At 36.0% G+C, this 22,613-nt stretch overlaps 4 protein-coding genes across 7 annotated transcripts; 3 read left to right on the top strand and 1 right to left on the bottom strand.

Annotated features, from left to right (window-relative positions):
* The first annotated feature begins 1,829 nt into the window (after positions 1-1,829).
* Positions 1,830-6,738, top strand: LOC102621720 (adenylyl-sulfate kinase 3). 2 transcript variants are annotated; one of them, XM_006466374.4, is made up of 7 exons: positions 1,830-2,439; positions 3,446-3,586; positions 5,110-5,259; positions 5,343-5,461; positions 5,567-5,644; positions 5,750-5,796; positions 6,164-6,738. In XM_006466374.4, exons 1-6 carry the CDS (start codon positions 2,241-2,243, stop codon positions 5,786-5,788), a joined length of 726 nt encoding a protein of 241 aa, XP_006466437.2. In that variant the 5' UTR covers positions 1,830-2,240; the 3' UTR covers positions 5,789-5,796; positions 6,164-6,738. The 2 variants fall into 2 exon arrangements, with proteins under 2 accessions (XP_006466437.2, XP_024958085.2); XM_025102317.2 differs by having other exon boundaries at positions 1,831-2,439; positions 5,567-5,651.
* Positions 6,739-8,085: 1,347 nt separating this feature from the next.
* On the bottom strand, positions 8,086-11,521 carry LOC102623283 (uncharacterized). Its single transcript, XM_006466379.4, has 6 exons — positions 11,373-11,521; positions 11,058-11,299; positions 10,664-10,808; positions 10,081-10,151; positions 9,798-10,001; positions 8,086-9,643 (listed from the first exon to the last, which is right to left on the bottom strand). Exons 1-6 carry the CDS (start codon positions 11,407-11,409, stop codon positions 9,629-9,631), a joined length of 714 nt encoding a protein of 237 aa, XP_006466442.2. The 5' UTR covers positions 11,410-11,521; the 3' UTR covers positions 8,086-9,628.
* Positions 11,522-11,658: 137 nt separating this feature from the next.
* Positions 11,659-16,131, top strand: LOC102622401 (peptidyl-prolyl cis-trans isomerase CYP65). Of its 3 annotated transcripts, none has more exons than XM_052444570.1 (12): positions 11,659-11,804; positions 11,923-11,985; positions 12,084-12,187; positions 12,676-12,708; positions 12,819-12,910; positions 13,011-13,100; positions 13,220-13,295; positions 13,384-13,757; positions 14,368-14,624; positions 14,726-15,014; positions 15,482-15,595; positions 15,690-16,131. In XM_052444570.1, coding segments are annotated over exons 2-12 (1,638 nt in total). In that variant the 5' UTR covers positions 11,659-11,804; positions 11,923-11,983; the 3' UTR covers positions 15,897-16,131. The 3 variants fall into 3 exon arrangements, with proteins under 3 accessions (XP_052300530.1, XP_052300529.1, XP_006466441.2); XM_052444569.1 differs by having other exon boundaries at positions 11,697-11,845; XM_006466378.3 differs by lacking the exon at positions 12,676-12,708 and having other exon boundaries at positions 11,697-11,845.
* Positions 16,132-19,423: 3,292 nt separating this feature from the next.
* On the top strand, positions 19,424-21,767 carry LOC102623584 (protein SHORT-ROOT). The gene has a single exon (XM_006466380.4). It carries the CDS (start codon positions 19,965-19,967, stop codon positions 21,435-21,437), a length of 1,473 nt encoding a protein of 490 aa, XP_006466443.2. The 5' UTR covers positions 19,424-19,964; the 3' UTR covers positions 21,438-21,767.
* Positions 21,768-22,613: the final 846 nt, after the last annotated feature.

The raw sequence follows: 22,613 nt of genomic DNA, 5'->3' as shown, positions 1-22,613 counted from the left end.
GGTTCAAAGAGAGAGTAAAAGTAAAATAATTTTATATAATATTTGTTTGTCTACAATCGGAATTGAGGCTATACGTAATTAAGTAATAAAATTTTTAATAGAAAAGTGGGTTTGGACTTTGGAGAGTGATTAAGTGGGTTTAAATATTCTTACTTTATTTTTATCAAAATAATAAATATAATAGCAATTAAAAAATAAATAAAGGTCTAGTACAGTGGTTATTGATTGATTTTTTTTAGAGACTTAAAAATACTTTTGAAAAGGTGAAAGTTAATTTTAGTTTTTGATAAAATTTTTTTTAAATCACCATGTCCTACAACATATTTTAACAAGTAAGGCAGACATAGCTTTGTAAAATCTGATTTTAAGAATCAAATTTATACTTATTATAATTTTATATACATCTTCACATATATTATAAAAATGTAAAGTTATTTTTATTCAATTAGAAAATAAAATCATTAAATTTAAGGAGATTATTATTATTACCAATTATATTGAGATAACAAAATAAATAAATAAAATAAAATAATTTATTTTAGTTATTAATTATTATATATACACAATGAAATATTATTATATATACATATTTATAAATGCATAAATAATTTTTATTTAATTTTACATCAATTTCAATAATTTATATTCTTATAAAATTTTAATAATGAGATTTATCAAAAACAAATGATTGTCTTTGAAGTTTATAACACTCTTAAAAATAAATTTTACCAAACATTTAATTAGTTCCCTCCACAATTGATTATTTTTATACCAAAGCTAACAACAATTATTTTAAAAGTTATAAAATTAGGAAACTGGCCCAACGTAATTTTACAATAAGAGAATCATTTTCTTTAATAAATTAAAGAACAAAAACAGATACTCTAATTTAATGTATTGTGTATATATATAGGGTGTTGTTCTAGTATGAGAATTAGAGGGTTAGTTGTTCTAGTATGAGATGGATTGGAACAGTATCCGGAACTATTTGTTGGCCTTTGGATGTAAAAAAAAAAAAAATTCTAGATGATGTTCCAATTTGGGATTGGAACAACGCCCTACACACACACACACACACACACACATATATTAAATCTCTAATAAAAGATTCCTTAAATTATTCAAACAAACTAAAAGAGAATAAAACACACACTCCAATATACTAATAATAAAATATACTGCATTAGAGTTTGTATTTTATTAGTCTTTTTGTTTATTCCTTACTTTAATATTTTAAATATTCCCTTATTAAATAATGACTATATATAGAGAAAGAAAAATTTTTCAATCCGAGTTAAAGTGCAGGAATAGATTTACAATGCTATAAATCGATTTTTACAATATTATAAACTAATTTATGATACTGTAAATCTATCTCAAATTTGATAAGCACTATATATAGCGAAACACTTATTGATCTAGTAGTTAATGCTTATCCTAATTTTGGGTAGATCTCCCTCTCACTCTTTAAAGAAGATTTTAAAGACTAAGTTTAGCATTGAGATTATGAGATATAAAAATATTAATGTCAAATAAATTACACTACCCATGTTAAATAAAGTTAGTCAATTTTATGAAGTAGCATTAAATATAAGATCATCTTCAAGGCGTAACCGAATATTTTTCGCAACGGTTTCATTTAATTGGTGAACTAAATTCTAATTAGGAAATGTTCATTTAACTGGTCAACTTAGACGTCTAGAGGGTTAAAAAAATTATTTTCAAATTTGATCACCTGAACCTTATATTCCACGTGTACATATAATATAACGTGGAGTTATCTATATTTATGGTTACTTCTTATTATATAAATGCTGCCTATGGATGACAATTTTTTTGTGCTGCGTTAGTGCGTTTAATTATTGGCAAAAATCTCATCTTTTTTTTTTTTTTATTAGTTTTGTATTTTAATCTCGCGGCACTGGGTTTGCAAAATCAAGCAAAATCAAGCAAGTTCAGAAGCATGAAATCAAATCTCAGTTTCTAACAACCTTTCCCACTCAATTTATTTCATTTGAATGAATCAATCTATGTGTTCGATCGAATAAGATACATTTGTTATCAACTTGGTAAGAAATCTATGCAGTCTAATTCCACTTTCAACCGAATTACGGTTATTAAACGATTCACGAACCTCTTACCTGCAAATTTACATTCAGTCCGAATCTTCTCTCTGTTCGTTGATTGACTGTAAATTCCGTTTCATTTGAGCTGGTGACAAGCATATTTTGGTTAAGATTATGGAGAAGGTTGTGGCAGTAGCTGTGGGAGCGACTCGGCCGGCAATTTGCAGCCCTTCGCTGGCCGAGGTTGACTTTCGAACGTCGGTTAAGATGTCAGGGTTTTTCAACGTGTCGAGGTTGAGGTCTTTGCAGCCGATTAAAGCATTGGAGGAGTCGGCAACTGCTTCGGTGGTTCAAGAATCTGCTGCCATTTCTGGTATTGCCTTTCCTTCTATAATTTGTCCCAAAAACTTGATATAAAGAAAATATCTGATTTATTTTTATGTTCTTTCTAGTAACGAAATAGCAAGAAAATTTTGCCAATTGAATTATATGATTTGTCAGCTTTTTGATTGTCTTCTTATTTTAAATATTTATCCTCCTTCTTCGTTTCGGCTTTAGTTGGTCATAGCAGTTGAATGGTTGTTGAAAATAGCTTTTGAGTACTGTTAATAATCTAATGATTGTTGTACTGTCACTGTTATTTATTCATTTATTATTATTATTATTTTTTGGGTTCAGCGGGATTCCTAATGTAATGAGCTTTTAATTAATTTGAAGGTCTTCTTTTATTTTATGCTGTTGGGTTATTGTCTGGGAATAAGAAAGAAGAGAGAGTCAATGTTATACACTTTATCTACTCCTTCAACTATGTCCCATAAAGCTTTATATAGGCTCCATTTGATATTCTGTTGTCACTTTGAAGCTGCAGCAGCTGTAAAATGGAAGCAGTAGCTGTCAAGTTAAAGTCAATAGGTGTCTGGAAATCCTAACTTTTGAAGTTGGGTAAAATATAAACTACATAGGTGTGTGGGATAATATCTGCTTATATTCCATAGCAAAGTTGAAAGTTTTTACCAAATGCTTTGGCATCTTTGCTTTGGAAGTACAACTGCTAGAAAACACTAAGAAACAAAGCCATAGTCTACTACTTGTGTATTAGGAAGATAGGGAAGATAATTGGACGATTTTTAATTTAAGTTTAGTGCTTTCAGTACTCTGCTTTAGACATGGTAATTTGTATAATTATTATATGTGAATCCTGAAGAAATATATAATATATGTTTTTAGGTGACTAGCTGAGGTCGTTTGGCATTGATTTCTATTCTATCGCATACTTTATATTCATATTTGCTTAAAAATGTAAATTAATATACGGCTTCTTTTATCAAGATTTTGTTCACATGGATCCATGTAGGCTACTAACTTTGACCATCTAATAGGTAACAATCTCTGCCAGAATTCTACTGTTGCAAAGTCGACAAACATCTTGTGGCACAAAAATTCAGTGGATAAACGTGACAGGCAACAGTTACTTCAGCAAAAAGGCTGCGTCATATGGATTACTGGTCTTAGTGGTTCAGGTTAGTGATGGTGTGTTTTCTTTGTATAACTTGATGATTGGCACCTGTTTGGGATGATTCAAATAATCTCTTTGTTTCACTCTTTGGTGTCAGGGAGTCAGTCAACAGGAGATGTTTCTTATAATCATAACATAATAACGTTTTACTGATTTTGTTTACATGTCTCTGATATGCTAAAACTATTCCACAAAAAGACTGTTTCATGCATATGGTTGCAGGGAGAGGAACTGGATAGGTAGCAATAAATAATAACGTACATCTATTATTCAGTTAACACATTCTGCTTATATGATGATCTAGTTCTTGCTCCTGGAATTTGACTACGAAGCCTTCCTCTCTTGGCTTTAATTCTCCATCTCTGCATAACTTCTTTCTGTCCATGATTGTTCATTTATTGGATTTTAACTGAGGATGAATGATTTTCCCGTTTGATGTCCCATAGATGCATTTTGCGGTAAGTATATGTAGTACAACTGCATGCTTTCAAGTGGAAGCGGCCTATAGTAGGGGGTTAATATATGCTGAAAGGAGCGCTGATAAAATTTTCAGATGATGATTTAAAGCATTGTTTATCATTTTATGATGGTTTTTCAGAGCTAAGCAAACAAAACATATATTACAACAAGACATGGTTAGTTTCCGAAGGATCAGAACATGATCCTCGTAATGTTAGGATATTTTTGGCTGATCCTATCAAGGGCATATGAATGTTTTATGACCTAGGAAAACCGAAAATTTATATGCCTTTATTCTTGGATTCATATGGAAGGTAAACTGTCATACTATTCTAATTAAACTCAATTCTTGGGTTCATAATGAAATAATTGAATGAAAGTTACACTATTCAGTATGTAAATTAAACACCCTCCCAGATTAAGGTGAGAAAGGAGCTCTATGAAAGTTAAGAGAGGTGAACAATGATATATGGAAGTTGACTTCAGATAAAACATGAAATGGAAGAAAAATATTTCATGAACAATTTTGTTAAACACAAGTTTGTCTTGTAAAGGCAGAGCGTGCTTAGCATCCTGTAAAATATACATCTGTGTTTCAGGTTTTTTCGCTTAAGTGTAATTATAATTCCTATTGGTTCAAGTCAATTAGGAGTAACTTACAGACTTGCATTCAATTGAACTTAGCTATCCATTGGGTTTTAAGCTTGCGTGCCTATTCAAGCTTGTTTTCTCCTTTTATGCTTGGCTAAACTTGAGTTTAAACGAGGTGCGAATTTTAAATAGTCTAATCCAATTATAATCTCGTAGTCAAAATCCTACATTACTGGAAATTGATGGTCAAAGTCAAGATAATCTTCTTTCTTGTGTATTGTGATTATTTTTTTCTAAATACTGGAAAGTAGTGAGTGTTGAAATTTATGTCTCTTTCACATCTCCAAAGACATTTCTTGTTCTCCACGTGCAATCTTCTTCTCATCACCCTCCCATCCTGAATCTTACTTTGTGAACCTCCTCTTTATATATATCATTCCTCTTCTCTTTCTCTAATAGTTTAGATTCTGATAATAGGAAAAAGCACTCTGGCGTGTGCTTTGAGTCAGGCCTTGCACTGGAGAGGAAAGTTGACCTACATTCTTGATGGGGACAACTGCCGGCATGGACTGAACCGTGATCTAAGTTTTAAGGCAGAAGATCGTGTGGAAAACATACGCAGGATTGGTAGTGTCTTTGTTCTTTCAATACATCTTTTTCTCCAATAATTTTTTAATCTTTTCTTGCAATTCACTATTTTGTGTTTTCAGGAGAGGTAGCAAAGCTTTTTGCTGATGCTGGTGTTATTTGCATTGCTTGTTTGATCTCTCCTTACAGAAAAGATCGAGATGCCTGCCGTTCAATGTTGCCAGAAGGAGATTTCATTGAGGTATGCGGCACTCAATGTTGTAGTTTCCTGTAAGCTCTGCATTGGAGTGAAGGAACTGACTTTTACTGATGCTGGTTGAAAATTGCCAAACCTTACCTTTGACAGGTGTTCATGGATGTGCCACTTCAAGTGTGTGAGGCAAGGGACCCAAAGGGCCTTTACAAGCTTGCACGAGAAGGGAAGGTCAAGGGTACTTTCTAATCTGTATTTGAAGTGTGCCTCTGTGGATTCTGGCTGCTTGTGTCTTCTCACATTTCTTAGCTCTCAATTTTGAAATCGGTCTTGCAGGTTTTACTGGGATTGATGATCCATATGAACCACCATTAAACTGTGAGGTTGGTGTGCATGTTTGGTATAGATTTGAACTTGCAGAAACATGGCGCATATCTAAATGGTTGTTTTGATCTAAAATTGTGAGGAAGACACACCACTCAATTATAATTTTAAAGGAAACTGCATGCATCTCTAACCTCAGTAACCAACATTTGTATGTGGAAATGGCTATTGGTTGGTTAGGAATAGTTGTTGTGACTTTCTTTTGTTCGTCTGACCCAATAAATCTGAAGCTTCTTGTGGATTGAAGGATCCTAGGAGTATTTAGTATAAACTACTTCAAGATAAATTGGTCATGCATTTCTTTTCTCTCCCCTGGATGCAATTTATATATTTAAATAATTGAAGTTAAAGCATTATCTTTTGCAGATAGTACTAAAACAGACGGGAGATGACTGTCCTTCACCGGCTGATATGGTTGAAACTGTGGTATCTTACCTGGATGATAATGGCTTCCTGCGGGCCTAATTTGAAGAGAAAGGTCTCAGCTCTTGGTTTCCATTGCCTTTGGTCACCTGCAATACTTTGAGGTATCGACAAAAATCATGGTACGATCCAGTAAGGAAACTGATTGTTTCCTGCATCTGTAGCGACAATAAATGTCTGGCACTTTAATTACTCGATCGAGTAGTTGACGTCAGTGCCAAGCAAGTTGCATAGCGTTTCGCGTCTTTAATTCAGGTTTGTTTTGGAATAAGTTATATGTTCATAGGGTTGGGGATCGATGTAAATCAGTGTCATGCAGCATTAGAATAAAAGTTGTCTCAGGTTTGCAAATTTCGATTGTACACGTACCCAACCCCGGCATCTTTGTATTACCATATTTGTGATAAGGAGCCAAGCTCTTACAGGCGTCTCATTTCATTTCATTGAGTAGAAAATTTTGTAATTTTGTTATGAAACGAGGCGGATCCGATCTAATCTTGAATTGGTTTTCAGTGAGACATGCTCCACTCATCAGAACAATACATCTCGTAGTGTACGTTCATCAACTGAGAATAATTAAAGATCTTTTAAAGCAAGCAATATGAATTTTGCAACCGAAATATATGTATCAGAGTTCAAGGCAAGTCCACACGGAGAAAACAATATCAGGTTAAATTTTGATTGCATTATGACATAAAGATGGCATGTGATAAGGGACCCAAGATATTGTTCTTACGGTGTCGGCGAAGATAACAGCCGCCCGTTTGGGTCCAAACGCAAATTCCGTGCAAGTTTTGTCTACGTGCAATCATTGTTTTTCAATATGAAGATAATGGTATTTGGTCGGGTGCATGTGCATCTTTTACTAATAAAAAATAAAATAAAATAATGAAAATAAATATATTATATGCTTCCCTTTATGACTATGAGGCCTATGATTAAAGCCTAATTTCATGCTTTCAGAAGCAACCTGGTATTACGAACCAGTAGCAGAACTATATACATACATACATATATATATATATATATATATAATATATATATAGAGAGAGAGAGAGAGAGGTGCAAGTGCCCAAATTTTTCTAATGTAGATGTGCTCTTAAACTGTGATTTAAAGTAGACACGCTATTAATTTATATAATATATCAAAGTCAGTGTTTAATTTATTATAAAGTTATATGGTTTAACGCATGTCTGCATTGACTCTTTTAAATCATATGACTTAATAATATATTCATATGATTTCTCTCTCTCTCTTTTTCTCCTTCTTTGTATATTGTTAAGTGCATGAGTCCTTTTTAACATTCACTCTATTAAATCTTATAGTTTAATAACATATCCACTTAAAAAAAAAAAACACAGCACCCTTACTTTGAGAATATATATTGGTAAGCAAGCAAAGCGGTCAGGTTTTCGTAGATAAAACAGATGAAAGAAGCGGTAAAGAGGTTGGAATTAAAGGAGATGAGGATAGCTTTAATCTGCAGAAAGAAATATATAGGATTGCTTGTGAAGTTCGATGGAGGAAATGTAGATATGTGATCATAGCAATGAAAGTTTAACATCACTCATTTTCAATTGCTTATCTGGTTACAGTTGCCTACGGTTCATTTTTCGCAAGGTGCACATGTCACTTACCTATAAAGTTTGAATAACAAGCCATCTTACCCTATAATCTACGATCGTTAGAAATGGCGTCTCTAATGAATTATTTATTAATTATTATCGGGGCAGTTGGTAACTCAAAAGAAGTGCACCATCCAAATCTATGACATCGGAAACTCTCCCTAATAGGCATTCCCAGTTTTCTTTCCTCTCACAGCACCATCTAATTGTATGTCTTCATAAAGAACAGAGTCAGGAGATAGCTGAATTACCATTTACTGGATTATTACCACACGTACAGAATGACAATAAATTAATTTTACTAACCCAACGACCGCTGCTGAACTAAAACCAAATAAACAAAATGCCGAATATAAATACAAGAGAGACGCATTGAATTAGAACGAAGATCAAATGAAGGGAAGAAACATATCTCCTCTACTGTGACTTTGTATGGACAAGAAGCAGACCACAAGCGCCATGGTCAGTGAGACTGCAGCAGAGCTCACAGCTTCAAACGTCGAAGAGAACCGCCGCTCCTGCAGACTCCAAACTGTGCTGACAAACAAACTCAAACCATCCACCACCATTACCAGCAGCATTGCCATCTTCAATAAGTGACTCAGTTTCAGTGCACAAGGACAAATCCAGAAACTGAAACTTGCAAACTAACTTATCCTAACTCAAACACTCTCTTTCAGATACGTAAGACTTGGAAACTTTATAGCTGCTGGTTTTTGTTTGCTTTTTAACAGCAGAAATTGGGTCATCTAGTACATAAACCGAAAGACCGTTGCTTCCACGTTGCTTCTCACTTTTAAATCTTACCTTTCCATCTGAAGTACAATTGTGTTTGTTTGTCAAAAATGAGAAATGGGATCAAGACTATATTGAGACAATGAAAGGTTTAGATTTTGCTTTCATACATTGACATAAATCTAACTTGCAATTCCTTCCAAGGCAATAAAATTTGGTGGGTTGGGTTTGCCTTTTATTAATTATTATTAACAGCAATTTAGTTTGGAAACATCGAAGGGCGCATGACTATTTGTCATGATGTTAACATGTTAACAAATCATTGCAGTACCGGATTGACCACCCATAATAGAGGTTGAAATCTAGCACTGATTACTAAGAGATCTTTTAGATAACCCAAAGGCCCTACCTTGTATGGGAAGAACCAATAGATGCAAAAAGCTATGGTGACTGCTAATTGCTATTGTCCTCACTTCAATAATTTGTAATCACTCTATAATCTTGAATACAGATATCCCTCCATCATCTCCCTTGGTAAATTTGCACTGCTGCCTTGTTATGTATTTTTAACCTTTAGTTGGGACATCTTTGTTCCACTCAATTGTTACTTCACTATTACATCATTGGCGTTTGATGAATCCAAGTTTCCCCTTCACAATGTAATCTAATAGCCCGTGGCATCACTTATTAAAAACTTAGAAATAAAGAAGAGTCTCATTGCCCCCTCATTTTATTTATTTCTTTATTTTTTTGAAATAAAATAAGAATAAAAATGGAAAATGAGCTTGAGGTGGAGATTTTCTGACCGTCGTGTAAAATATTTGAGCAATTCATTTTGAAAATACATTTTTAAAGTTGCTTCCATACATCAAATTCATACATCAAATTTTCTGTAGGTTTGTGGGAGAAATTTGGAGTCCAATGATGTATCCGACTATCCGCTCTGGTTAAATCCTTCAATCATACCTTGAACAGATCTCTGAATTTTGCTCACTCACTAGCAAAAAGCTCAGGAGGCCTTTAGATGTTTGTCTGTAGCTCTTGCCTTCAAATTCTATTTGACTGGGCAGAAAGAAAAATAACAAACAAAGATTAGCCGACAGAAATTACAGCAGATAGAAAAACATAATATGGGATGGAACACAAAAGAGAGAAGGAATGAAGTCCGCAGCACTAAATAATTTATAAACCACCTATTTTAACCTTGAGAATTTACCTGCATTTCACTAGCAATGGAAGGCAGCCATCGTTCCCCTCTAATCTGTTTCAATTCTGCAACTCTTTCCTCCTCCTTTTTGGCTTTCTCTTTCGCAGCTGCATCTTTGGCTTCTTGTCTCACTAATGATTTCTGGCAAGCATCTCTTGCAGTAGCCAATACATCCACCCCATCCACAACGACAGATCGAAGTTGCCGTTTGAACTGTAAACCATTTAGACGATTGAATATAAACAGGAAAGACCAATACACTTTCAAAACCCAAAAAAGAAAAGAAGCAAACCTGCTTTGATTTCATATCAATATCCTGTCCAGGAAGGATTCTTGGTTTCTTTTTTGGACCTTTAAGCTCATCTGTTAGCGCAAATATAAGCTTCAGTGTTTATACAAATCGTAAAAGCAAAAATGAGATGAAAGGTTAAGATTAGAGAATGGTAGAACTCCAATTACTTGAATTTCCCCAATGGCAGGTTGGTGTCCTGTAAACTAGTCAGGCAGCTCTTGGCAGGATATTTACTAAAGATTGGGCAAGGCCAAAAATGCAGTTCCCCTGGAGTGGTTTTTAAGGTAAGCAACTCATAGGTATATAGAGAGTATTGCACTCAAGGGCGTTGCTCTTTTCTCAATCACTTAAACCTACTTGAATTAGAGGCTTCGTATGACACTAATGACATTGGGAAAATATGTCTAATGATTGTTGGCTTCTGGCCCGTGCTTTTAAAATTAAGAGATTGGTGGGTTGAATGCTGCATACCAATAAACAACTAAACTAATTTACACGAACCCAACATCAATATTTGAATCATAACCAAGTGCTCTTATTTGCAAGTAAATACATTGGAAGCATGTGAAGAATATCAATATACCTATATGATCAAATACTATCCCAGGTGGAGAATGTTTGAATAATTGAAGAACGCCTTCATTTATCACCTGATCATTATCAGGTACAGGAACGTCCCTCGTCATCTCTAAACTCTTGTCTAAGATTTCATCCAGAAGCTTTTGTGCCTGTCATGAAGTTTTTTATTTACTGCACAAACTGAGTCATTGAAATAATAATTATAAGCTTCCTAAGCTATTCATTTTTTTCCGCTTTCATTTGATTAATTCATTATTTTGTATTCAACGATAGAAGTACATATAACGACCAGATTCGATTAATGCTTCATTTCAAGAATAAGCTACCAACAGTACATATATGGAATCAGTTCTAAACGAAAAAGTTAAAAATAAAGTTTTAAGAAAATGATCAATGACCTTAATATGGTAGTGTTTGAGCTTGTGGGGTTTGTGTTGCTGGTCATTTTCATAACCATACTCTATGTTTGAAGCTGAATGGGCAACGGATTTGGCTGTTGTTGTTGAGCCATTATCGATACCAAAAGTGGTGGTGGCAGCGATTGACTCTACGGCTTCCCTCCACTCGGCGGGCCCATCTTCCTCCCCGCTGCTGCTACTGCTTCGACTTCCCATCTGATCACTAACGTCTCGTCCAACACCTGTTTGATCAAATTTCTCTTAACACTCTAAAGTGTTAAAAAGTCAAAATCTTTTATTTTTAAAAAAACTCACCCGAGTGGGCTAGCCCAAGCGAAGTTTCAGAGCACATTAATTTTGGGCCTTAAAGAAGCAAGCCTACTCCTTTCGTATCGCTATCTGGGTCGGGCCGCACTTGACAAAACGCAGAATTTCGATTTCACCTCTTGCAACCAGCGTCAGCGGTGGCCGGCTAGTTCACCGCCTCAATTCTCAATCTCAAACGCTCAAATCTCCTTCAAATAGAAGAAGCAAACTCCAAAAAGAGTGGGGGAAAATATCAAATCGCTTTCTGTTATTTCCTCCAGAAAAAGCCTGCAGTTTGAACCCTAATTCGATAAAAAAAAGTATCTTATTAGCTATTTGTGAGCTGGAATAAAGATGGGGAAGAAACAGCATAGCAAAGATCGAATGTTCATAACAAAAACGGAGTGGGCCACCGAATGGGGCGGCGCCAAATCCAAAGAAGTCCGTACCCCGTTCAAACGTCTACCCTTCTACTGCTGCGCGTACGCCTTACTCTCTTTCTAACTTTGTTGCATATAATTGATTGTAATTTATGCTTCATTGGATGTTCCTGATGCAGCCTTACATTTACGCCATTCGAGGATCCCGTGTGTACCGCTGACGGCAGCGTATTCGAGTTGATGTCAGTATTTGTTTTATTTTGGAGATAAGTGTAATTATTGTGAGTGATTTTGGTTTAATAGAAAATTTTATTTATTTTGTTATTCTGCGTGCTTGCAGGAGTATAACTCCTTATATTAGAAAGTATGGGAAACATCCAGTTACTGGGACTCCGCTGAAGCTTGAGGATTTAATACCACTCACTTTCCACAAGAATGCTGAAGGTTTGGAAATTTTTTTTATTTTTTATTTTTTGGCCTTATAAACTTATAGTTCATTGTACAGTTTATATTCTTTAGTTAAAATCTTTAAGCATAATTTGTGAATGCTACGTGATTACATGTGGATCCAAGAAATTAATTTGATGAAGTTGAGTTTGAGTTCCACTCAAGTATGTTGATGCGTAGCTCTTAATTGTGACATGTATTGGCTTTCTTCAGGAAGATACTTACCTTAGTAGATAGTTTGTGCTACTAGTAGCTTGAATAGTATTTCCTAATCTGACAGTAGTTATCTTTTGTGTATTACATAGGCTATTTGCTTGTGCTAACCTATGAGTTATGACATTAGTGTTTTTTAATTTTTTGGAACTGTTCATTTTAGTTAAGCTTTCTTATGAGCTTACATTTTCATCTGAATTTGGCTTAAAAAAAAGCATAATTTTTTTATTATTATTTTTTCTAAATTAATGCTTTCACAAACTGTTCTTTAGATGTGCACTGGCTTTTGAGTCACGGATTTGAAGGTGATTGTTGACCGACAACTCATTTGAGGGACTAGAGCATACTGTTATGTAATTATGTTTAGCTTTGGAGCTAGGTAATCTATTGGTGAAGATTTTCCCTTTCTCTGCAGGAGAGTATCATTGCCCTGTGCTAAATAAAGTTTTTACTGAATTTACACACATTGTTGCTGTGAAGACTACAGGGAATGTGTTCTGCTTTGAGGTCTGTTCCTTGCCTTATTATAATCTTCATGGGTTGTTCTTTCAGTTCTGTGTATATAGTAGGTAAATAAATCTGTCATCCATGTTCTCTTGTCTAATAGGCAATTAAAGAGTTAAACATCAAGACTAAGAACTGGAAAGAGCTCCTAACTGATGAACCATTCACAAAGGAAGATCTTATAACAATTCAGGTAATTAGCAGTGGAGGACATACCCTGTTTAGCCATGTTGATCAAATGTCAATGGGTTTTTCTAGCATAAAATTGCCAATTAATGAGGTTGTTATCTGGTTGGGTGGCGTTTGTTGCAGAATCCTAATGCACTTGACACCAAGGTTACACTGGAATTTGATCATGTTAAAAAGGGTCTGAAAGTTGATGATGAAGGTGAGACATAGTATTTGCCTCTATTGTAAGGTCAGTTATAGATTTTCCTGCCCTCTTCCTGATTCTGATGTTAGTTTCCATTTTCCAGAACTAAGAAAAATGGAGTCAGATCCTACTTATAACATAAATGTTGCTGGGGATATCAAGCAGATGCTGCAGGAGCTTGGTACTGAAAAAGGACAAGAAACTGCACTTCTTGGGGGAGGTGGCAGCAAGGCCCAAAAAGAAAGGGCTGCAGCCCTTGCTGCCATTTTAGCAGCAAGATCGCGCATTGAAGAGAATTCCAAATCAGATGCAAATGGAGAGGCTAAAGCCACCAAGGCTTTCAGTATTGTTGATGCAGCATCTGCTTCAGTTCATGGTAGAAGTGCTTCTGCTGCAAAAACTGCATCCAGTGATAAAACAGCTGCTCGTATAGCCATGCACATGGCTGGTGAGAGGACACCTGTGAATGCAAAACTGGTTAGTAATTCGCTGATATTGATATCTTTGACACAACACAATAGCTGAAGTTCAGTTTTCCATCCCTCCTTCCCAAAGCCTACTTTCTAGAAGTGTAGTTTTAGGAGATTACATCAAATGCATTTACTCCCACTAGTTATGTTTTTACCTCAGTTATAGATGATGATATGTTTTTCTCTTAACTTGTAACTTAGATTCTAACATGATTAAGCTCGAAATACTTTAATATTTAGCAATAGTTACTCATCAACATGATAATTCAACGAAATGGTGGGATGGTTAATCGCTGAAGTATGATTTGGGACAATCTAAAGAGTTCTTTAAGCATCAATCCTTATTGCCATATGTTAGTTGACCTTCCAAGTCATTCGTGTATTTTGGCTGAATAGATTGCTATAACCATCTTAGAATGTCAAGCTTATCTGGTCATTTTAATGTTTTATGCAATCAATTGCCTGTTAGAAAGTAATGCCTCTGTTTTATGGCAGTTATTTTCATCTCCGGGTCATACTTGTCAATGCGATATCACTACTGTGACACAGCAGTAGGTTAAAGTTATCAAAAACAATGATAAGCAATAGTGTAGATTTGACCTGAATTTTTGTTCCAGGTAAAGAGTCGTTATACTACTGGTGCTGCTTCACGATCCTTCACATCTACGGCATATGATCCTGTCACCACAAATGAATTTGAGTATATCAAAGTTGAGAAAAATCCCAAAAAGAAAGGTTATGTGCAGCTGCATACAACACATGGTGATTTGAATATTGAGCTGCACTGTGATATAACTCCCAGATCATGTGAGAATTTCATCACACTCTGTGAACGTGGCTATTATAATGGAGTGGCTTTTCATAGAAGCATAAGGTAGTGTGACAGCTACTTGATTATAGTTCAACGTAAATTACATTTTAGTTGGTCTATCAGCATCACTGAAATCGATAAGGTGCTTTTATCCACCTCTGTAGGAATTTTATAATTCAAGGTGGCGATCCTACTGGTACAGGAAGAGGTGGCGAATCTATATGGGGGAAGCCCTTTAAAGATGAAGTAAACTCCAAGTTGCTTCACTCTGGAAGGGGTGTTGTTAGTATGGCTAATAGCGGTCCTCACACAAATGGTTCCCAGTTTTTCATCCTGTACAAGTCTGCGACTCATTTAAACTACAAACATACAGTTTTTGGCGGAGTTGTTGGTGGTTTGACTACACTGGCAGCTATGGAGAAAGTTCCTGTTGATGAAAATGATCGACCTCTGGTGAGTCTCTGTGTTAAGTATCCTTCTTTTCGAAATCGTAGACATTGAATCTGCAGCAAACTATTTTTGCTTCAGATTTTCCAGTTTAATGGTTGTCCAAACGTCTGATTCTAGATATAATGTGTATTTTCTGCTATGTTATCTTCTACTCAAGCAAGGCCTGTATTTATGCATTCTGCATTGTATGTAGGCAAGAATAGTGATTAAAAATTAAAAAATCATTTGGTAATAAATTTGGAAAGTTCAGCACCAATAGTGTCATCAGAGCAGAATTGGTATGTGTAATATATACATATGAAGTTCGTGATATTTTATGAAGTTCTGTTTGCAAATATCCATTTGTTTTATTTGAAGTTCTTGCTGGAACGTATATAGATTTCAGCTTATTCGACGTTTATTAGAAACTATAATTAACCTACTGCACTCCTGTACCTTACTTATATGTTCTTTTTCTCTCATCTGTGCAGGAGGAGATTAAGATAACCGGTGTAACAGTGTTTGTCAATCCTTACTCAGAACCAGATGAAGAAGAAGAGGAAGAGAAGGCCAAAGATGAGAAAAATGCTGAGGATGAAGATAAAGTTAGCTTCTGGATCCTTTTGACATTTTATTTTCTCTTTTTCCAAATTTTGGTTTGCCAAAATATTATCTGTTTTATGTTTCTTTACATTTCAGGATAAGGTTGGGTCATGGTATAGCAATCCAGGTACAGGAACACAAGCTGGAGCTGTTGGTGGTGGAGGGGTTGGAAAGTACCTGAAAGCTAGGAGTGCACCCATTGATTCTGCTGCTGATGACGGTGGATTGACTGCCATTGCAACTGCCAAAAAAAGGAAAGTAGGAGTTTCGGCAGGTGAATTCAAAGATTTTTCTGGCTGGTGAAAATTCCCAAATCTTTTACCATAATTTGTGGACAGTGATGAAAAATGCTTTTGAGCTGGTAGGTGCCATCATTGTAATTGTATTCTTTTCAGTGAGAAGAATAGACCAAGAAAGGAAACATAAAAATACAGCTGCATGTGTATTCATAGTAGTATGTACAATGATTACGGGATGCATGGTCAGAGTTTGTTTCAAGTTTTTCTGAATTCTAATAAATGTAGATTTTTTTGAAAAAGAGTCTCTCTTTTCTCCTCTTCCTCAAGTACTAATTACTGCTTCCTAATCAGTTTCTCTTGTTTTCTGGACTTGGTAGGCTTCTAGCTATTCTCTCCTTTTACCTGCAGTTTACAGGATGTACTAACTGAACGGTTTTGACCACTTTCTTTAAGAACAGTGGTTTGTACTTTAGGCTTCTGGCTTCCAGCTGGTTATATAATTGATAATGTCTGTCCTATCAGTTTCTTTATTCAGAGACCTAGGCTCAGGGTTCTCTTACTTCAATGTGTGCTCCTTTTTTTTTTTTTCCCTTCCAATTTTCAGGTGTACATTTCATTCATCCTCTGGTGAAATGAGTTAGCTCTAGAGTCGAGCGTCAATTAAAAAATAGTGTATAATTAAGATCCAAGTGCTAGTATAGCTTTATATGCTAACCACCAATTCTCTCTTTTTACTTTTATTGGAGAAGATTTACAATTCTGAAGAGCATCTTGGTTTGCTTGGTAAGACAAGTATAAGATGTGATTGATTATGAACTTCTTCCAGCAGTACAGGCAGAGAATTCTTGATTCTTATTGTGTTTTTTCTGAGGGGCAATATGACCATATCCACTTATCCAGTTGTCCACCAACTTTCTTGTTCCCTGTTCTGCGTGCATAAAAAAAGGAGCAGAAGATGACACAATCAAGTTGCAGGAGCGTAAACATAAAAACAGGCCAGTTTGGCATTCACCGGAGCGGAGTGACTGAGTGTGTATATATTTTTGGTGACGCACAAGCTGCGCCATGCTGACGCTCTTTGGAAGCATCCATGAAAAAAGGAATATAATCGCTCCCAAAAACTATATATGGCTGCCAAGAGCATCATGCAACATAGCTTTAAATGGAGCATGTGGACCACTTTGCATGAAAACATCTGATTTTGACAACGAAGAAAAAGGTTCTCGAATGGAATGGCTTTTAGAGTTTAAAGATTTAAGGATCAACCGGGTGGGCTAGTGCCAGTAGTATTCAAGAATCATGTGACTCACGTTTATCACAAAGTCTTGATTATATTTTTGTGTGCAAACATTCATGTTTGTGTTTCAACCAAAAGCCAATCATTTGTATTGTAAGTAAACAAATATAAATATTTTCAACCAAAAATTTTCCCAACACCATATGCAACTTATGAACTGAGTTTAATTAGTTCTAGATGTCATGTCGAAAGCTGAGAAGACAAAACTCATTTCTGGTGATAATTAATTAATTAATTAATTAATTATAGAACAGTTAGGTAAACTACTCTAATTAATCTTACATGTAGGGCCTCTTACAGCGTCATTAATGGAGAAAAAGTATAATTAATCTGATAAAAGAAAAAAGGTTGGTCGCAAAGAAAAGTTCGTATACACGTAGAGGTAGGGGCCTTTTGTCCATCGGCATTATGGCATCATTCATGATCAGGGTTTTTTTTTTTTTTTTAAATCTTCCGCTCGATCTATTTATGGTCCACTGCAAACGTTATTTTCATTCCGCAGGTGTGGTATCAAGAAGACGTGAAGAGAAAGGGGGGAAATATATTATTTAAAGAAAAAAGAGACGAAGAAACCTTGAAGAAAGTATGTTGTTCTGATGATGAATATGAACATTTTGTCTGGTTTAAGTAAACCCCACAATTACCATTTTTAAAGTGATATGAAGCTGTTGTTTCTCTTATCAATCGATAATGATTTTGTAATAATTTATCAAGTCTATATATTATGATAGATCATAGATGAAAATATTAACCCACCGAACCAGTCGTAAACGCATATTTTTTTTGTAAGCCGTTTCCAAATATTATATTATGGTTAAGGCAATGACATTTCATCTGACGCAGACGTTTGATGCAATAATCTTGAAAGGGAATGAAGCCAAGAAAGGACCCACGCGGCAACAACCATTGATCGTTCCTTAATTTAAGCCTTAGAATGTCTATGTCTTATCGTGTTTTAGTATTTTAATAATTATGAAATTCAACTAATTAACAGCATGAAGAGAGGAGGTGATATTTAATAATTAAAGAACTAGAATGGAATGACCAAATAATATAGTTGTTAATTTCCAGAGGAATTGGAACCATTCAAAGGAATATATTTCTTGAGAAAATTTCTTTGGGAACTGAGTGACTCAAATTGACCTTTCATTCACAACAAGTTTTGAATTGCAAGATTGCACATATGATTCCCTACTCTTCTGTACCTGCAATGTCGTGTGATGTTAGTTTCCGAGAAAAAAACTACCTTAAATCAATTCTCAACAACAAAGGGACAAGGAGTCCAAACATGGAATTCTCCTAATGATTGATGGAGAAACCCGATGACGATATCCGGAAACTGCGAACGAATTATGTTACCAAACTCGACAAATGAAGGAGGAATAAATGGAAAATTGATCACTAGAAGCTATAGCTAGAGAATCATATTCAACCCAAGCGATATCAAATCTTGACCGTTGATTTAAAATCTTACAAGAGGGATAGGCTTAGGCTGACTCAATACGACAGTGAATAAGTAGTAGGCCTATACATAATAGGACAAATCAAATATGGATTTTGTGCATAGAAAGAATTAAGATTGAGCTGAATGACAAGAGAATAGAGACAACGAAACCTTATAGTGGGCTGGTGGTGCAATCATAATGAACCAAGTTAACCAGGAAGATAAGTTAAAAGAGTCATGTAGTCAAGTGGGTGGTGAGGCATGGAAGAAAGCTATATTTATAAACCTGAAGCATCTAGAGAAATGGTCTAGTTTCTTTCGGTCGAGCGCATGGAGTATATATTAGTGACAGTGCGTTCATAAATAACCATATCGTATCATATGAAAATGGGATGAGGGGGAAAATGGAAAAAAGAAAAAAAAAAGTTGAAGAGCATGCCCTAGAACTTAGGGAAAGGTACATTTTGGTATTAGAAAAGAGCATTATTATATATGTGACAAATTCATGTATGGGGTAACAGGGGTTAGAGTAAATAACTAGTATATATAGAAAAGGAAAAAGTTATGTGCAGAGTTTGGAAAGGGATTAGGAGGCAAGGAATGGTGAATGAGTTGTGTTGGGGGTGATGGGTGGTGGTGGGTTTGATGATATGATGATGCAGGCCGGCAGCTTTACTACTCTTTGCTGTCTCTCTCTTCATCCAAAAACCCATTTGGCACGCCTGCTCCCACTACAACCCATTATTATTATAACATTCACTTTCTTACTCCTCTTTATAACATTCAAAAGCCAACCCACTATTCCTTTTTTTTTTCAAAATATATAAAAATATAAAAAGCTAATCCATCCATTCACTTTATATCATCTCCCAATCTTATTAATATTATTTCACTCTCTCTTTCATCTTTTGTTAGGAAGAATTCTATTTCTAAACCGAGGGTTAGTTCAATATGAGACCTTCTAATTCAACCGAGAAACCTATATAAGAATCAATTACACCCCCAATGTAATCTTCTTTAAGATAATTATAAAAAAAAAAAAAAAAAGGAGGAACCCCAAAAAGCAGAGCACTAGAAAAGAAGGAGAAACGCAACCTCACTGCATTACTCATCGATTACACAAAAAAGAAAACTCATTTTTACTAGACTTATTGTAGGTCCCCATAGCTCAATCTCCCCCGTGTTAATATATTATTGTTATTATTATTATTATTATTATTATCAGTGCCAATGCTTAATAAAATCCAATTTTTAGGATCCTCCTTTAATCATTTCTCTGTCCCAATTCCCACTGTTAAAAACTCAAAACTCCCTTCCACAAAACAAACCCAACATGCAAACTCCAGTATATCCAAAATAAGCTTCATTGATGCGGGGTCTCTTCAAGTTAAATGGATACTTTGTTTAGACTAGTGAATCTCCAACCCGATCAATCTTTCAACTCAAGCAGAACATCAAGCAGCTCTAGATCTTCAAAACAAAACAATCACTACCAGACAGCCGAGGAAGAAGAATGCTTCAACTTTTTCATGGATGAAGAAGACTTCTCCTCGTCTTCTTCCAAACAACACTACTACCCTTATCACCAACCCCACCACTCCACTCCCACCACCACCGCCACCACCACCACCACTAGCAGCACTCCCCCACATCAACCCAATTTTGACCCCACTCTTGACTTCTCTTTCGAATTCTCAGCCAACTGGGCTACCGACTTACTCATCGAAACTGCACGCGCTAGTGCTGATAAAAACAGCGCCCGCGTTCAGCAGTTGATGTGGATGCTCAATGAGCTCAGCTCGCCTTACGGCGACACCGACCAGAAGCTGTCTTCTTACTTTCTCCAAGCCTTGTTCGGTCGCATGACCGATTCGGGCGAGCGGTGTTACCGGACTTTATCATCTGCCTCGGATAAGACTTGCTCTTTTGAGTCCACGAGAAAGATGGTGTTGAAGTTCCAAGAGGTGAGCCCTTGGACAACTTTTGGTCACGTTGCTTGTAATGGTGCAATTATGGAAGCTTTTGAAGGGGAAAGCAAGTTACATATTGTTGACATCAGCAACACGTATTGCACACAATGGCCTACTTTGCTTGAAGCCCTCGCCACCCGCACTGACGACACCCCACATCTGAGGCTCACCACTGTAGTAACTAGCAAACCTGTCGGTGGCTCCGGAGCTGGAGGCTTAGCCGCGGTGCAAAAAGTGATGAAAGAAATAGGTAACAGGATGGAAAAATTTGCTAGGCTAATGGGGGTCCCTTTTGAATTCAATGTCATTCACCATGTTGGTGACTTCTGTGACCTCAATTTAACCGAACTCGATGTCAGAAGCGATGAAGCGCTAGCTATAAACTGTATCGGTGCTTTACATACGATCGCAGCAGTTGATGATCGCAGGGACGTTCTGATATCGAATTTGAGAAGCTTGCAACCGAGGATAATAACTGTTGTTGAAGAAGAAGTTGATCTCGATGTGGGGATTGATGGGGTTGAATTCGTTAAGGGTTTTCAAGAATGTTTAAGGTGGTTTAGGGTTTATTTTGAGTCATTGGATGACAGTTTCACAAAAACAAGCAATGAAAGATTGATGCTGGAGAGGGCAGCGGGACGGGCGATCGTTGACCTGGTGGCCTGCCAACCGTCCGAGTCAACGGAGAGGAGGGAGACGGCCACGCGCTGGTGCGGACGGTTGCATGGGGCGGGGTTTAGCCCATTTATGTTCAGTGATGAGGTGTGTGATGATGTACGCGCCTTGTTAAGGAGGTACAAGGAAGGCTGGTCAATGGCACAGTGTCCCGACGCTGGAATTTTCTTGTCCTGGAAAGATCACACGGTCGTTTGGGCGAGTGCATGGAGGCCGTGATTGATTATTTCGCACGTGCATGCATGGAATGAGGATTTGAGGACTGCGGATTGTAATTGGGTGTGTTAATTTAATTACTAGGAGATCAGGAACAAATTGATGATAGAGGAATTTGCAATTAAGGAAGGATTTGCTTGATTTCAATAGGGCTAATGCAAGTAATTAAATTGGTTTTCATTAACTCGGCCCCTTGTTACCATTTTGTGATTAATTTTAAATTTTCATTTCTTTCAAGAAAAATTGGTTAATATATATGCTCAATCCACGTCTTTAACCTTCCATTGAATAATGAATAGGCTAGGTCGTTGGTCATTACCAACTGAGAGGAGATATTTTTCTTTCCTTTTCTTTTCTTTATAAATTAATTTCTTCAACTAATCAACTCAATAGCTATTATAAGACATTCAATATTTGACCAAGCAATGGCTCACTCAATTGTCTCCACGCTTATCCCACAATAGAGACAAAAAAGCACTACTGAACTTCAAGATATACTCAAAACCAAATAGAGTTATTAATTTCTAAGCTATTTAGATGTATGGTTGGTGACTCGGCATTAGCTTCAAATAAAATTGTTCTCTTGTTTTTTTGTGAACTTTTAATATAAGTAGGTCCAAAACTAAAATGGGTTAGTTGGTGTATATTTGGTGTAACAAATTAAGGTGATATCAGGTCGATGGTTTTTTTTTTTTTTTTAATTAATTAATTAATTATTTAGAGCTAATTGAAAGGAGGGTGAATTTGAATTCCAATAATCGATAGGTCCAACCAAACTAAATAAACTACGAGAGGGTCGTTTTCTAGTTGTGGGGGAGACTTAGAATCTTAGGACGGCTGCTCGGAAGTGGGTTGCGTTTGGGGGAATCTTTGTGAAAACGTGTTTAGCCATTAGTGGTACAAGTGTTGTAGTGGGCAGCATGCTGTATTGATGTGTATGCTTGCACTTTCTCTTCTTTCGTGCTTTTAAGCTTATAATCTATCGATGGCCCACACAGCCCCTATCATTGATGCCCCCTAAAATAAACTCCTCCTATTTCTTCCACTGTGGTGATGTTGGTTGAGTTTGGAGCTGCATGCTTTTTGTGGAAACATCTTTCGCCTAAAAGCTGTAAAGCCATTTGAACTGCAATTTTTTATTTGAAAATGGTAAGCAAACACTTCAATTCTTTCTTTTCT

Source organism: Citrus sinensis, chromosome 7 (genome assembly GCF_022201045.2).
Source record: "Citrus sinensis cultivar Valencia sweet orange chromosome 7, DVS_A1.0, whole genome shotgun sequence".
Taxonomy (NCBI): Eukaryota; Viridiplantae; Streptophyta; class Magnoliopsida; order Sapindales; family Rutaceae; genus Citrus; species Citrus sinensis.
This window is presented reverse-complemented; position numbering and strand designations above follow the sequence as displayed.

Coding starts and splice junctions, on each gene's coding strand:
- LOC102621720 (XM_025102317.2), top strand. CDS start 2,241: ATGGAGAAGGTTGTGGCAGTAGCTGTGGGAGCGACTCGGCCGGCAATT. Junction 3,587..5,109: donor TACTGGTCTTAGTGGTTCAG/GTTAGTGATGGT, acceptor TTCTGATAATAG/GAAAAAGCACTCTGGCGTGT. Junction 5,462..5,566: donor CAGAAGGAGATTTCATTGAG/GTATGCGGCACT, acceptor TACCTTTGACAG/GTGTTCATGGATGTGCCACT.
- LOC102623283 (XM_006466379.4), bottom strand. CDS start 11,409: ATGTGCTCTGAAACTTCGCTTGGGCTAGCCCACTCGG. Junction 11,300..11,372: donor GCTTGGGCTAGCCCACTCGG/GTGAGTTTTTTT, acceptor TTGATCAAACAG/GTGTTGGACGAGACGTTAGT. Junction 10,809..11,057: donor TCAAACACTACCATATTAAG/GTCATTGATCAT, acceptor ACTTCATGACAG/GCACAAAAGCTTCTGGATGA.
- LOC102622401 (XM_052444569.1), top strand. CDS start 11,718: ATGGGGAAGAAACAGCATAGCAAAGATCGAATGTTCATAACAAAAACG. Junction 12,911..13,010: donor GGAATGTGTTCTGCTTTGAG/GTCTGTTCCTTG, acceptor CTTGTCTAATAG/GCAATTAAAGAGTTAAACAT. Junction 14,625..14,725: donor GCTTTTCATAGAAGCATAAG/GTAGTGTGACAG, acceptor CCACCTCTGTAG/GAATTTTATAATTCAAGGTG.
- LOC102623584 (XM_006466380.4), top strand. CDS start 19,965: ATGGATACTTTGTTTAGACTAGTGAATCTCCAACCCGATCAATCTTTC.